At 48.7% G+C, this 16459-nt stretch overlaps 1 protein-coding gene across 16 annotated transcripts in view; it reads right to left on the reverse strand.

Moving 5' to 3' along the window:
* BCL2L1 (BCL2 like 1) overlaps positions 1 to 14031 on the reverse strand; it is a 61559-nt gene extending 47528 nt beyond the window's left edge. Inside the window, exons 1-3 of one of the 16 annotated variants that reach the window (XM_077948696.1) lie at positions 13803 to 14031; positions 11720 to 12395; positions 4958 to 6253 (exon numbers count right to left, since the gene is read on the reverse strand). In XM_077948696.1, coding sequence (XP_077804822.1) covers positions 6152 to 6253; positions 11720 to 12283 — 666 coding nt within the window. In that variant the 5' untranslated portion in view covers positions 12284 to 12395; positions 13803 to 14031 and the 3' untranslated portion in view covers positions 4958 to 6151. 16 annotated transcript variants of the gene reach the window in all.
* Positions 14032 to 16459: the final 2428 nt, after the last annotated feature.

A 16459-nucleotide genomic window follows, 5' to 3' on the forward strand; every position in this document is an offset into this window, starting at 1 on the left:
TAAACACAGCACCTGGCACAGAGCAAGTAACTACTCAACACATAGTACCTGTTATTATTACCAAAAAACACACTTACATTTCACTTTCTCATTCATGCCTCACTTACTCTGGTGGCTTGGCATTATTTTTTCAGGCTTATGGATGAGAATTTGAAGCTGATTTGCTTTGTGTTATGCCACCAGCAAGGAGTCAAGCTGTCTCAAATGTGAGGCCAGAGTTTTGTCTGTGTATGTGTTGAAGGTGATTAATACATATCAACTATAATGAATCTTGCCTGGTGTGTCTGGGAGCTGAGGAGAAGGATGGATGGCGCATGTAGACTGATTCAGATGGCAGACGACCACCACCAGCAAGACCCAAGGTGTGGAGTATGGGAACAGACCATTGAGGGATGGGACTCAGTTCCAGTTACCGCAATAACCACAGTATCGCTAGCATTTAGCACATTACAAAGCATTTGTCAGTATTTGCTGATTTAACAAAAGAAATGAAACTCCAAGGACAGCTCCAAGCCACATATCCAGCTTTAGGAGAGGCAGACAGTATCGATAATACTGTGTTAAAAGCCAGAACATGAATTCTAAGCCTGATGCTGCTATTTACTGTGGGACAAGACCCCTTAGTTTCTAGAGACCCCTTAGTTTCTAGAGACCCCTTAGTTTCCTCTCTAGAAACAGTGCTGAATGGCCGGGCGCGGTGGCTCAAGCCTGTAATCCCAGCACTTTGGGAGGCCGAGACGGGCGGATCACAAGGTCAGGAGATCGAGACCATCCTGGCTAACACGGTGAAACCCCGTCTCTACTAAAAAATACAAAAACTAGCCGGGCGAGGTGGCGGACGCCTGTAGTCCCAGCTACTCGGGAGGCTGAGGCAGGAGAATGGCGTGAACCCGGGAGGCGGAGCTTGCAGTGAGCTGAGATCCGGCCACTGCACTCCAGTCTGGGCGACACAGGGAGACTCTGTCTCAACAACAAAAAAAAAAAAAAAAAAAAAGAAACAGTGCTGAACATACCCACCTCACCTACTTCACTGGGAAATAACTTATAAAAGGAGTTTGGTAAATTAAAAGTATTATCAAGCACATAAAAAGAAAAATCATGACAATACAGACTACTAAGGCAATAGAGTGTGAATCCCAGCTCTTCTTGGTACTAGCCTCTGAAGCTCTGGGCACATCACTTTTCTCCGAGCCTCAATTTTCTCAACCATAAAATGAAGGTAACAACACCTACTTTGCAAGATTTGTAAGGATTGCAGATAAAAGGGACAGGCTTTAGAGTAAGAGAGACCTGGTTTCAAATCCTGACTCTGCCTCTGGCTAACTATAAGCCCTCCCAAATCTCAGTGTCCTATAATGATAAGGTTGTTGGGATAGTAACGGAGATGGTGTCAGTAAAGGCTGTCACATAGTGAGCACTGGATGAATGCCAGCAGTCATCTAGACAATAGTGAACTGGATGAGGGAACACAGTGGAGTGTTTAAAAGGGGGAGGTTGAAAGCTACCCTCCCAGGCTTTGCCACTTACTAACTCTGCTACTTTGCATAAGTTGCTTAACCTCTCTGTACCTCAGTTTCCTCACATGTGAAACAGAGATAATAGAACCCACTTCAGAGTGCTACTGTGAGAATGAAATCTATTAATACATATAAAGCACTTTGAACAATGGCTGGCATAAAGTAAGCACTCAATAAGTGTTAGATACTATTAATAGTAATGTTAACAATAATATTAATCACCAACTGGAATAAGAGGGAGGAACTGTTTATCCTGGGACATGGGTATCCCACGAAATAATTACAGAGAAGTCTCAGCTGTTTGTAGGCAAGTTCTTAGCCTCCGAGACTCTATGGAAAGGACATGAGGCTGGGGGTTCCTAAGCAAATATCCCAGTCCCACTGACCAGACCAGTCCCTAGGGAAGCGAGTCAGGCTCCTTGGAAGGGACACTGTGTTCCTATCCCTGCCTGACTCGAGGGAACAAAGGCACGTGTGTATGTGTGTGTGTGGCCAGGGAGGAGGGAGGGGAATGTTTCCCTTTCAAGAGAGGAACAAAGGATCTGAGGCATAGTTGAGTGCGTTCCAATCCCCTCCCAGGCCAGCTCCCATTCCTCAGATGATTGTCCAACAAGGTTTTCAACCTTCTAGCTTCCTCCTCAAAGGTGACTGGGGGAGGGGAAGGCAGGCTCTGTTTCACTCCACCCTCTATCATCAATTTCCAAGAGGCAGGATTTATATGTGCCAAACCTCGAGATATATCTTAAGAATCCCATCCTATGCAGGGGTGGGGTGGAAACTCCTATGGGAACTCAGGGTTAATGGATGACACAGGGCACTGCAAGCAACAGGTTTAAAACATCTCCAGGGGAAGTCCAGGACTGAAACTGCTAATGGGTGATGGAGCCAAGGAGACCGAGAACCCAGGAATTCTAACCGACCTCCCTCACAGCCTAGCCTAGGGTAGGGGGAAATGGCCTGGCAGAACCAAGTAGAAAGGCATTTTCTAAATCTTGAAGGGATGATCACAGCTGGAGGGAGAAGCCGGGTGAAGGAGGAAAGGGTAAGGAGCAAAGAAAGTAATTGACAAGAGGAAAGGTAGGGACATGTCCAAAAAAAGTAGTTTTCAGGGGGCGGATCTCTAGGGACATTGCTTTCCAGTTTCCACACTCTTGCCGACAGGGCTGGGACAGGAAGCAGTCCATGGAAGTCATCGCAATGGCATTTCCTGAAGAGCTGGAGAAAAACCTCCAGTTCCGAGGGGAGCACTGGAGGCTGCCCAAAAAGCTGTGTGGCTCAGAGTTTGCTGTAAGGCTCAAGCTTGGCCCGAGAGTCTCATCAGGGATGAAACAAAATAGCACATGGTCCCAAAGGTAGTTTCTTCATACAAAAACACAATTTCAAAAATCAATATGTAATAAAAAAGAAGCCAGATGATGTGAGTGAAGAGCCCTAGGATGACATGAAAGCCCTAAGGCATGAATTAATTCACGGAATCTTCAGAAAAAGGTGCCATTATTACAGCCATTTACAAGTTAAAAGACTTGCCCAAGGTCAAACAGCAAGCTAGTAGTCAACTTCCAATTTGAAAGTCCAAAAACTGCCTCTTCCTCCTGATGTAACCTTGGGCAAGTCAATTCATCTTTCTCACCTGATTTCTCTCCTTTGAAACGGAGATGGCATCCTTCCTGCTCAACTCTCTGGGTGGTTATAAGGATAAAAAAGGCAAGGTTGATCTGAAAATGCTTTGGAAGCTGTAAGGTGTTATAAATATAGGGTATCACTATTGTGGGCTCAGCGATAAACTAGCCTGCCTTGACACTGGGTTTAGTTAAGGTGCTGACATACCTGTCAACAGGAGAGAGACATTTAAAAATATAACTAATGTGAAATATGCCATAATGGTGGAATCTGCCACAAGGTCTAAGGATAGAGAGAACCAGCATTCCTATACTGTCTACGACCAGTGCTCATACCACCATTGCACACAAACACTATGGAGCTCCCACTACAACAGAAACGCTAGAAGGGCCTGCTCTGAGATGTGCCCATGGGTCACTATGGTGTTTAGAAAAAGGAGAGTGGATGCTCAAGATTCCGTGAATGGGTCTCTGACATGTGTTCTGTGGTAAAGATAATAAGAATAATGATACCAACATGGCTCCAGGCTCTATGCATCTCAGATACACCTCACTGTGTCTTTACCATCACCATCTGTGAGGCAGGTATTATTATTTGTCCCAAGAATCAGAGAGGTAAAAGAAGCTTGCATAGGTAGACATGGATGAGTTGGGAACTGAACTCAGACAAACTGCATTTACTCAGACAGAAATACTGTTGGAGTGGAAGAGGACCATTAATCAGGATATCACATTTGAAGAGAACTATTCCCCAAGAACATCTAGCTTACTTAACTTCAAGTAGTTGAAAAATATGGTTTCCAGGGTGGCTGGACCCATCAATATACCATGTGCAAGCCTGGTCTTATTCTCCAGTACCCCTCTCGCTGCACCTCCATCTCTAGGTCCAAGCCACCATTCTTTTTCACCTGGCAATTGCACCAGCCTCTTCACTGGGCTCCCCGTTGCCACCCTTAAGAATACAGACCATATCACCCCCACTCCAAATCTTTTGGCCTCTCATTCCACCAAAGCCAAATCCTCATCATGGTCTGTATTGTTCTACGCGATCTGGCCCCCACCTGCCTCTCCACCTTCTCCTCAACCATTTCCTCCCCACCTTCTACCCTTTTCCCCTTTGCTGTTTCTTCTCCAGCCACATTGACCTTCTTGTTCATCCTTGAAAATGTCAAGCATGCTCCCTCCTGAGTCCATTCCCTCTGCTTTAAACACCCTTTGCTGTAGGGTACCTACATCATCCACCGCCTTACCTCATTCAGCTGTTGGCTCAAATATCACCTTTAGGTAATACTTTTGTTGGGACTCAGGACATACTATCCCAAAATATGACTGAAGGAAAACAGAATATGCGCCGGGCGCGGTGGCTCACGCCTGTAATCCCAGCACTTTGGGAGGCTGAGGCGGGTAGATCACAAGGTCAGGAGATCGAGACCATGGTGAAACCCCGTCTCTACTAAAAATACAAAAAATGAGCCGGGCGCGGTGGCGGGCGCCTGTAGTTCCAGCTACTCGGGAGGCTGAGGCAGGAGAATGGCGTGAACCCAGGAGGTGGAGCTTGCAGTGAGCCAGGATCGCGCCACTGCACTCCAGCTTGGGCGACAGAGCGAGACTCCGTCTCAAAAAAAAAAAAAAAAAAAAGAAAACAGAATATGCCACCCCAAAAATACACTTCTTCGGCATATTTTGAGCTGGTTATTCTGAGAAACTGCAGACATAAGAGTAGCTCCGAAAAGCTGTCCTTTGTAAAAGAAATTCACATCTAAAAAGGAAATCTACACTAGTAAAAGTATCTGTATTAGGAAGAGGATTGCTCCAGACAAATTTTATTACCAGATAGACTTTTTATTTATTTATTTATTTTTTGAGACAGGGTCTTGCTCTGTCACCCAGGCTGGAGTGCAGTGGCGTGATCTCGGCTCACTGCAACCTCCGCCTCCCAGGCTCAAGTGATCCTCCCAGTTCAGTATACCCCCTCAACCGTAGCTGGGACCACACCACTACCAACTCTTTCCCTTACCCTGCCATAACTTGGGTTATGGCAGAAGTCCCAAGCCCCACATTCTTTCCTGTAGCTATATAAGCTTCAATTATCTGACCCTTCTTTGAGCCTCATATTTTGTAGGACTCCCGTGTATACCTATGTAATTAAATTTTTTTTTCCTCCAGCTAATCTATGTTAATTTAATTCTCAGCCCAGCCAAAGGACCTAGAAGGGTAGAGGAAAGCCATTTTTTCTCCCTTACACCTTCTTTGATCACTCTTTTAAAACTACAGCCCCACCCTCCCTTGCTAGACATGCCGTATGTCCCAACCTGCTTTATTTTCTTCATAGCATGTACAATCATCTGATATAAACATGTAATTATCTATTTATTGCTTATCACTCCTCATTGGAATGTGAGCTCCATGAGGACAGAAACTTAGTTTTGTTTACTTTTGTTTACTGCCATACTCCCAGTATCTTAAGACTGCCTGGTACACAGTAGGAGCTCAGTAAACATTGTTTGACTCAATGAATGAATTATTAGGTAAATAGCCACTCCCATGATTGTTACTCTGGCTTGATAACGGTCTGTTTTTTCAGAAATTTACTGGGTTTCTCTTTCATTCGATATCTGCTATGCCCAAGGCCTCTGCTCAGAGCTGAGGAAACAAGCATGGCCAAGATGTGGCCTCCACCCTGAGGAGCTCCTAAATATAGGAGAGAGTAAATCTGTTAGAAATGTCTTCTCTGCACATAATTTAAGCTCTACCAACTGTTAACTTCTTTTCATTTATCCAAGTTTTGCCAGGTACCACACCAATAAAAAAAGGACTCAGTCCTGGGGCTGGGCACGGCGGTTCACGCCTGTAATTCCAGCAATTTGGGAGGCCAAGGTGGGCGGATCAGGAGGTCAGGAGATCCAGATCATCTGGCTAACACAGTGAAACCCTGTCTCTACTAAAACAAACAAACAAACAAACAAACAAAAAAATTAGCCAGGCGCGGTGGCGGGAGCCTGTAGTCCCAGCTACTCAGGAGGCTGAGGCAGGAGAATGGCGTGAACACGGGAGGCGGAGCTTGTAGTGAGCTGAGATTGCGCCACTGAACTTCAGCCTGGGCGACACAGCAAGACTCTGTCTCAAAAAATAAAAATAAAAAAGACTCAGTCCTTCTTCCTTCAGATATGTGAAGCTGATCATATTCTCCTAGGTCTTCTCTTCCCAGGCTAAACAAAAAGACCCAGTGAGATTGTCTGACTCAGGTCGGCCAACTGGGAACAAGGAAGACAGACTGCTAGATAGAGGGGCTGAAGAGAAGAAGATCCAGGAGCAGAGTGACTCCTTCAAAGAAAAAAGAGGGAGTCCTTAGGGAGGACTCTGTGTAATTAGGTTGGAGGTTGGGATGGGGACAGGGCCCCTGCTTAATTAAGGCAGTAGGAGACTATGCTTCTGTAGAAAAGCAGTACACTGGGAATTACCCCTATGTCTACCAACATTAAACTCAGGCAAAACCACAGTTGCTTAAAGAAAGCCCCATGATGGAAGGTTGAGGGCACTGGCAAAATCAGGGAGGTCGGACACAGAGGAGGACTCTCAAGCCCACTGGCCTCAGGACAGATATCTGCTGAGGGAAGGGACAGAGATAACAACTGCTGCTTCACGCAGCCCAAACAAATCTGGGGACACCCATACAAAAGTCAAGAAAACTCTCCAGGTTCCATTGGAGCCCCCTGAAAAAATACCCGGGTAATTTTCGACAGAAGCTAAAGGGCTCTGTGGGGCTACTGGGGAAATTATTCCTAGGAAGTCTGGAAAACCCTGTGATGGTAACAGAATTTTAAGAGCAACCTCAAATGTACACTCAGAAGAAGTAGGTGTTTCAAGGGGGAGCCCCTGAGACACTTCTACTTCATTTTGGGACCCGAATGAGATTACTAAAAATTTCCACATTTGGGGTTTCTAATGGGGTTTCCCCAAGAAAACCGCAGAACTGCCACTATCTGCAAAGGGCTGAGGTGCTTCAACTAAGCATACATCCATCTGAAGAAGGCAGATTAGGCAATAAGAGATCTACAGAAACTCAGACTACTGAGCCATACAGCTTAAAAAAGGCCAAGTTATGTTTTCTGCCCCGCTACACTGTTCATTGCTCCCAACAATGACGTTTCTATCAGGCTAAAGGATTTCTTCAGGAACAGCAATCCCAAAGTGGCCAGGCCCACCTGGGTCCCTTCCCACATTCCCATTGGAAAGCACCAGAAACACTTGTGTCCCTTCGGGGAAGGTCATGTATACAACATTCCAGGTAAGTATCACAGGGACTTTGTTTCTTAAGGAGAAACTCTAGGGGGAAGAGTCAGTTCTCTGAGGGAAGCTGCCCATTCATTAAAGGGTTTCCACCCTACAATTATGGCAGGGGAAGGGCTTTTGTGCTAGATCCTTTACTAGAGTCAAGCTATGGAAGCTGGCTATCATTATTCCATTTTACAGGCGGAGGACAAGAAAGCCGAACAGGTTCAGCATTTCATCAGGTGACTCCAGGCAGGCAATAATCTGGCTAAGGGTCTATACTTTCAGTCCCTGAAGCATCACTCCACCACTAAGTGGAGATACCTGGGCCAGGCCACCTTCTTCCCCACACGCACACAGCTGTCATCTATTGGCAGGGCCTGAGAGGGTTTTAACAATGAAAAAATTGGCCGGAGCCAAGCAAGGTGGTTCATGCCTGTAATCCTGGCACTTTGGGAGGCTGAGGCAGGCGGATTACCTGAGGTCAGGAGTTTGAGACCAGCTTGACCAACATGGAGAAACCCCCGTCTCTACTAAAAATACAAAATTAGCCAGGTGTGGTGGCGCACGCCTGTAATCCCAGCTACTTGGGAGGCTGAGGCAGGAGAATTGCTTGAATCGGGGAGGCGGAAGCTGCAGTGAGCCAAGATTGCGCCACTGCACTCCAGCCTAGGCAACAAGAGTGAAACTCCGTCTCAAAAAAATAAGAAAAAAGAAAAGAAAAAGAAAAAATTGGCCTGGCGCGGCGGCTCAAGCCTGTAATCCCAGCACTTTGAGAGGCCAAGGCAGGCAGATCACCTGAGGTCAGGAGTTCGAGACCAGCCTGGCCAACATGGTGAAACCCCATCTCTACTAAAATACAAAAAATAAGCCAGGCATGATGGCACGTGCGTGTAGTGCCAGCTACTGGGGAGGCTGATACAGGGGAATCGCTTGAACCTGGGAGGCGGAGATTGCAGTCAGCCAAGATGGCGCCACTGCACTCCAGCCTGGCGACAGAGCCAGACTCCGTCTCAAAAAAAAAGCAATGAAAAAATTAATAAGCAGCTCACTCTGGGGCAAAACCCTGATGCCCACTTGAAACCTGCCATGTCTGAGTTTTAGCAGTGCCAGAATCTGAGGCTACCAACACACCTCTGGGAACCTGCTACTGCCAACTATCCTTCCCATAACTACCTGAACAAAGCCAGTTATCAGTCCAGAGTGAGCACCTTGACAGGCATGGTTTGCTTGGCCCAATAGCATCTCTGGCTTTCTGGGTCAGCCTGTCTGGGTCACTTTATTACTCCCTGGACAACTTGATAGGATGAAAAGTGTTTAGGCTTTAGAGTTATGCCAACCTCAGTGTAAATTCTCATTCAGACACTTAACCGGCTGAGGAATACCTGGGGTCAGTCACTTAGCCACAAAGAGCTTCACTGGGAATAAACTCGCCTACCTTGGAAGGTTACTGTAGAATATATGAAACAGCATGCCATTTCCATGAAGGAAGGTACCATGTGTGGCTTATGGCCGGCACCTAGAACACTGCCAGCTTCACAGTAGATGCTCAAGAAATAACTGGTTGCATAAATAGAGGACCTAACACAGTGCCTAGTACTTAACAGGTACTCAATAAAGACTAATTTCCTTCCCCTTTCCTGTAGGGATGCTAAATTTAGAACACAGCCCTGAGTAGAACAGCCCATAACTCCTACCCCCAAGGATCTCCCAGCTGCAGCCTCCAGGATAATTACCCGATGCCACCACAGTAGCCAGGTGGTGCAGCTTGGAACAGGACAGTACCTGAGAGGAAGGCGGGTACCTTCTACCCAGGCTCAAAGGATCCTGAGTCAAATGTTCTTTACTCCCTGGCCTCAGGGAGAGGATGCATGCTCAGAAATGGTTTTGACATAACTAGCTCTTCCACACACATCCCCTCTGTTCACCAAGAGGAAGTGACATGTGGTATGTTGTCCAACGGGCTCTGACAATTCTTAAGCAAAGAGATGGAAGATGGAATTTCAATCCAATGGAGATCTAATAAACTTGCCCAGAGCTGCTGTGTCTAAGACCTCTTTCATATGCACCACTGGGCAGCTGGCAATTCTCTGGTAGGGGTAGCCCTCTGCAGAGGCTGGCTAGCAGACCAGGCACCTCTCCCAGACTGCCTTTTGTTTATAGCTGGCAACAACCCACCTGGTATTAGGACCACTGGCCAAAGACAATAGTCAGGCAAAGTGGGCAAGTGGCCTCAATCCCCACTTGGAGATGCCTCAGAGGGTGTGTCTGCAGTACTGGAATCCTGTCCCTCCTGTAATCAACTGAACAAATATTTGCCCCAAAAGAGAATTCAAAGCAGGAGGGAACAGGAGTGGTCACTGCACAAACCAACAGGAACTATTTAATCATTTATCCCCCCAGGGAGTTCATTTACAGAATGGCTTTCAAGTCTAGTCAGCCTTAGCTCAAGAGAACCCACCACCTTTACCTCCCCTGACCCCACCCCAGTTATCTGACCTCTATTGACTTGACCCCCTTGCCTTTTAGAAGAGGTGGCACAGAAGAGTTGAAGTTGCAAAGAAATGGGAAATGAGGGGGTGGGGTTCCAGGGCAAATTCTGGTCTCTTGCTCAGTGGTAAAGTGAAGTGCCTGCCACGCCCTAGGCCCAGCCTATAGACAGTGCATTCTTGACATTCCTGAGTCCATGGTGCATGTCCCCTTCCACCTCAGCTCCTTCAATGGATGACTTATTTTCCACAGCTTGTTGCTTTTCTGCATATTCTGAAGGGATAGAATACCTCTCATAAACCTTGCACCTCCCCTAGGTAAGGAAATAAGCAAGAAACCAGGACTGAGTTCACTGAAGAGCAAAACTTGCCCACAGTGACCACTGGTGAAGAAGCTTTCACCACCACCTCATCCTGGCTCAGTGATGAGCAGGAGAACTCTCCCTCCCTGGAAAGGGAATTTGCTGGTGTTGGTCACTGTGCTCACATTATTGCCAAGATTTACAATACTCTGTAAGTCAAGGAGAGCTTGCCACATTTTTAGTGGAAGAAACTAAGCCTTGAGAAAGTAACCCAGCCTGTCCAAAGTCACACAGCTATATGACGGAGCTAGATACATGACAGAGTTTTAAGACAGGGACTTATACCTGCATCTGAAGTCTGTTACTAAATCTGAATGTCCCACAGAGCCCCAAAGACTGGGTTCTTGCTTTGCCAGCAAACAGTGCTTGGTGAAGAGGCCCCAGGGCTCTGGCCGGAAAGTAACAGGCAGAGCAGCTGGAGCTCCCCAACCGACCCCAGGCAACGAGGTGCAAAGTTCCCGGGCTTAATGTGTGACACAGCAAGTGCTCCACAAACAAGGCAACCATGCAGAAAGTCACACACTTTGGGGGAAATGAACTTAGGGGGCGCAGTGCAAACACAATCTGCACAGCCTACACTGCCCCAAAATCTGACAATTCTCAGCCATTCAACCCAGTGGGAACTCCTGCCTGTGGCCATGCCCTAGTCTGAGAGAAGAGTGCCTTACACGGAAACTTTGAAATAAAGGGAACTTTTTTTTTTTTTTTTTTTTTTTTTTTGAGACGGAGTCTCGCTCTGTCCCCCAGGCTGGAGCGTAGTGGCCGGATCTCAGCTCACTGCAAGCTCCGCCTCCTGGGTTTACGCCATTCTCCTGCCTCAGCCTCCCAAGTAGCTGGGACTACAGGCGCCCGCCACCTCGCCCGGCTAATTTTTTGTATTTTTTTTAGTAGAGACGAGGTTTCACCGTGTTAGCCAGGATGGTCTCGATCTCCTGACCTCGTGATCCGCCCGTCTCGGCCTCCCAAAGTGCTGGGATTACAGGCTTGAGCCACCGCGCCCGGCCAAGGGAACTTGATTTGGAGAAGAGAAGCCCAGGATAGGACTGAGACCCCTAGGGGGAACAGATGGAGAGGTCTGTGGGTCACTGATACTCATCACCCTTTTGTGTGTGAACCATTGTATACGGTAAGGGAAACACCAAACTAACTTCCTACCCTCACAGGTTTGGGACTTAATGAACACATAGGCTATAATTTTCTTTGCTAAGAAACTGGAACACAAGTATGGAATAGTGGAGTCATGGGGGTGACCAGGGTAAAAGATGCCTGATCTCTGAAGCACCGGGTCATTTATATTTCCAGGGAGTTAACCTCTTGTCGTGAAATGAGATCAGGTTTCCTCAACTATCAATGTCTCCAACAATCACCCAACCTAACAGAAAGAGATACAGAAGAAGGGCAGTTGGGGATCTCTGACCAGAGGCCAAAGAAAAGGGACACACAAGGGGCTTGGTTCTTACCCAGCCGCCGTTCTCCTGGATCCAAGGCTCTAGGTGGTCATTCAGGTAAGTGGCCATCCAAGCTGCGATCCGACTCACCAATACCTGCATCTCCTTGTCTACGCTTTCCACGCACAGTGCCCCGCCGAAGGAGAAAAAGGCCACAATGCGACCCCAGTTTACCCCATCCCGGAAGAGTTCATTCACTACCTGTTCAAAGCTCTGATATGCTGTCCCTGGGGTGATGTGGAGCTGGGATGTCAGGTCACTGAACGCCCGCCGGTACCGCAGTTCAAACTCGTCGCCTGCCTCCCTCAGCGCTTGCTTTACTGCTGCCATGGGGATCACCTCCCGGGCATCCAAACTGCTGCTGTGGCCAGTGGCTCCATTCACCGCGGGGCTGTCCACCAGGTGCCAGGATGGGTTGCCATTGATGGCACTGGGGGTCTCCATCTCCGATTCAGTCCCTTCTGGGGCCTCAGTCCTGTTCTCTTCCACATCACTAAATTGACTCCAGCTGTATCCTTTCTGGGAAAGCTTGTAGGAGAGAAAGTCAACCACCAGCTCCCGGTTGCTCTGAGACATTTTTATAATAGGGATGGGCTCAACCAGTCCATTGTCCAAAACACCTGCTCACTCACTGAGTCTGGTCTCTGGTTAGTGATTCTCTTCTAAGATCCAAAGCCAAGATAAGATTCTGAAGGGAGAGAAAGAGCTTTAGGAAAAAAAAAAAATTAATATGCATGCCACTTACCCTAAACATCCCATTCCCCCTCCAGGTACCAGAACTGGTTTCTTTGTGGGTCTTACGAAGGTCTGGATCTAGGTTCCAAGATACTTCAATTAAGTCAAATCGAAAGCACCAGTGGACTCTGAATCTCCCACCAGCCTTTTCTACCCCCCTCTTCTCCGAAATGCCTTCCTCGGAAAGTCACCCCTTGGGCAGTCCCCCCCTCACTCCCCCTCCCCCGCACCACCTACATTCAAATCCGCCTTAGGCAAAGGCAGGCAGGTGCAGCCCCCGGAAGATCTTTTGTATCACAGGTCGGGAGAGGAGGTGGCTGCGGGAATGCCGGTAACTCAGCCGGCCTCGCGGCGGCTGGCAAAAAACCCAGCTCCGGCCGGAGGGATCATGCGACCTGGCAGGCTGGGAGCCCAGAAGGCGACACAGGAATTGCGAAGCTCAGGAACCAGCCCCCTCGCTTGCTTCCTCCTCCATCGCCCGGATCGAGGGCGGCCGCTCCGCAGCCGCGGCCTCCTGCCACCCGGGAGCCCAGCCCCCTCGCTCTTGCACGCCCCTTGGCTCTCCGCCTCCTACTGGGAGCCAGGAGAACTCTCCCGGAGGTGGCTGGTATGGATTTAGTTGTTTTTTTTTTTTTCCTTTCTTTTTTCTATTTAAGTACCAGCCCAGGGTGAGGTGGAGGCGTCCGAAACCCTGAAGGGACTTCTCAATGGGGTTCAAGGTTTCGGTGAGGGACGCAGGGAGGGGGAAACTGCCTCGGATCTGCGATCTGACTTTGGGAAGGCCACCCCCAGGCCTGTCTGGGAGGTTGAAGGCCGGAGACCCCCTACAAATGCCGCTGGTTTTCTTTGAATTCCCCAAAGGCCCTGAACGTGGCGGTGGGGAATTGCCGGGTCCTCCATTCCCCGCCCGGACACAATGGCCGCCGGCGCCCTGCACAAAGACTGGGTGAGGGTGAGGCGCTGGGCCTCTCCTCAGGTCAGGAAGAGGGGTCGAGGCCTGCTCGACGGCCCCACAGCTGAGACCACGTTTTCCTGGGGACAGGCCCAAAGTGGCTTCCTGGCGCCCCCGGGAGGGCTCCGGGGCCGGGGGCTGCACCTCTCCGGAGCCCAGGGTGGGCCGGTTGCGGCCTCGCGGCTTCTCGCGCTCACTAGGCCGGGTACCCGCCGAGCCACCGCCCCGTTGCTAAGCAACCGCCCTCCCCCGGGGGCGCCCCCTAGACCTTTCTAGGAGGAGGGGCCTCGCCCCCGGCGGTCCTCCCCAGCGCCGCCAATCAGCGAGCCTAGCCGGCACGGAAGCGGGACGGCGAAGGCTCCTATTGGGCGCAGCGGCTGTCAGGCACAGGGGAGGCGGCGCTCTCACCTGTGAGCCCCGCGAGCCGTGGGGGGCCACATCCCCCTTCATCGGCCCGGTAGCTTCCAGACGCGAGAGCTCTTCGCGGCCGAGTTCCGCGCCGCGGACCCGGGCCGGCCTACCTGGCTGCCGGCCTACCTGGCTGACTGCTCGTGCCGTCTCTCCCGAACAAGCCGGCCTCAGTTTCCCCTGAAGAGACGGGGGAACTTGCAAGCTCAGTCACTTCCGGTGCTGCGGCAACGCGCGCGAGCCCGAGACGCAAAGGGAGTGCGCGCCTTGAGTGACTGGCATCAGGACCGGGGAGAGATCGCCCCCTCGCGGTAGATCCGGGGAATCGGAAGGCGCAAAAAATCAACATTTATAATCACATTTCCATGTATTCATTAATTCAGTCAGTCAGTCAGTCATCAGTCAATCAGCCTATTTCATCCGTCCGTCAGTTTATATATAGAAGAAGCATCGCCTTGTGGTTAAGCACTTTGTCTGGATTCTAACTCTGCCAGTTAGGCAAGTTTCTCAACTGCTCTGCGCTTCAATGTCCTCAATTGTAAAATGGGTAATAGTACCAACCTCTCTCGTTGAGCTATTGTGATGATTTAAAAAGTTATTAATTGTAAAGTCCATAGGACAGGCCGGGCGTGGTGACTCACGCCTGTAATCCCAGCACTTTGGGAGGCCGAGGCCGGCGGATTACCTGAAGTCAGGAATTCAAAACCACCCTGCCCAACATGGTGAAACCCCGTCTCTACTAAAAATACAAAAAATTAGCTGGGCCTAGTGGCGCATGCTTGTAATCCCAGCTACTCGGGAGGCTGAGGCAGGAGAATCGTTTACAGGAGAATCACAGGCGTGAGCCACCGCGCCCGGCCAATTTCCTTACATCCTGAACCACACAGTGTGTTATCAAATGTTTTATCTTTGCCAATTAGATGGGTAAAAACCGAAGGCACTTTCATATTTCTTTTTTTTATTATGAATGAAGTTGAGCAATTTGTCATATTTTTTAGTCTTTCTTTGGAGGGTGGATCTTGTATTGGTGAATTCTCTTCATATTGTTTACCCCCTTTCCAGGTGGTCTTTCTGTTGAACTTTTTCCTCATTTGTTGTTGTTGTTGTTGTTTGTTTGAGACAGAGTCTTGCTCTGTTGCCCAGGCTGGAGTGCAGTGGTGCTATCTTGGCTGACTGTAAACTCTGCCCCCCAGGTTCAAGTGATTGTCCTGCCTCAGCCTCCCTAGTATCTGGGACTACAGGTGCACACCACCACGCCCAGCTAATTTTTGTATTTTTAGTAGAGACAGGGTTTCACCATTTTGGCCAGGCTGGTCTCCAACTGCTGACCTCAGGCGATCTGCCTGCCTCAGCCTCCCAAAGTGCTGGGATTATAGGCCTGAGCCACCGTGCCTGGCCTTTTTTTTTTTTTTTTTTTTTGAGACAGGGTCTGTCTGTCACTCAGTGTGCAGTGCAATGGTGTGATCTCAGCTCACAGCAGCCTTGACCTCCCCATCCCAGGTGATCCTCCCACCTCAGCCTCCCCAGTAGTTGTGAATACAGGCTCGCACTTCCACGCCCAGCTAATTTTTGTATTTTCTGTAGAGAATGGAGTTTCCCCATGTTGCCCAGGTTGGTCTCAAACCCCTGGGCTCAAGTGATCCGTCTGTGTCAGCCTCCCAAAGTGCTGGGATTACAGGCATTAGCCACACTTAGCCCTGATTTATTATTATTATTTTTTTTTGAGACAGAGTCTCGCTCTGTCGCCCAAGCTGGAGTGCAGTGGTACAATCTCAGCTCACTGCAGCCTCTGCTTCCGGGGTTCAAGTGATTCTCCTGCCTCAGCCTCCTGAGTAGCTGGGATTACAGGCACCTGCCACCACACCTGGCTAATTTTTGTATTTTTAGTAGAGACAGGGTTTCACCAGTTGGTCAGGCTGGTCTCGAACTCCTGACCTCGTGATCCACCCACCTCGGCCTCCCAAAGTGCTGGGATTACAGGTGTGAGCGACCGCACCTGGTCTGATTTACATTTTTGGACCTGTGGTGTCACAATTATTTCAATATGAAAAGTATCATTATGGAAGCCTCAGTGTGCTTTGGGAGGCTAGCAGAGGGCAGATAAACTCTGTCCACAGATAGGGGCTTTACTGAACCGGCCCTCAAAAGAAGAATCGAATTTTGCTTGTGAGAGAAAGGATGTAGGAGTATTTTAAGCAGAAGATATTGCTTGAGCGAAGGCCTGGCAACCCAGCATGAGAGCCCATGGTGTCCTGGAAATAAATTGGGATGACTGAGGGGAGTGGTAGAGAGGAGATGGAATATAAATGTGTATCCATGCGAGCAGCACATCAAATAGCACCAGAGGAGCCAGCAAAGCTTTTTTAAACCAGAAAGAACATGAAGAAATTTATATTTTGGAAAGATGGATACAGTATTTTGGAAAAGGAATTTTGCAAGTCTTGAAAGTGGCTCTCAAATGATCTTCCACTGGATTCTAATTTAAAGAAAGTAAGTTACATTTAAATCTAAAGAAAGTAAGTTTTCTTTTTTATACTTCTCTGTATTGTCTACGCATAACTTTGTATTTTTTTTCTTTTCTCTTTTTCTTTTTTTTTTTTTTTGAGACAGAGTCTAACTCTGTTGCCCAGGCTGGAGTGCAGTGGCATGATCTTGGC

This window comes from Macaca mulatta, chromosome 10 (assembly GCF_049350105.2).
Source record: "Macaca mulatta isolate MMU2019108-1 chromosome 10, T2T-MMU8v2.0, whole genome shotgun sequence".
Classification (NCBI taxonomy): domain Eukaryota; kingdom Metazoa; phylum Chordata; class Mammalia; order Primates; family Cercopithecidae; genus Macaca; species Macaca mulatta.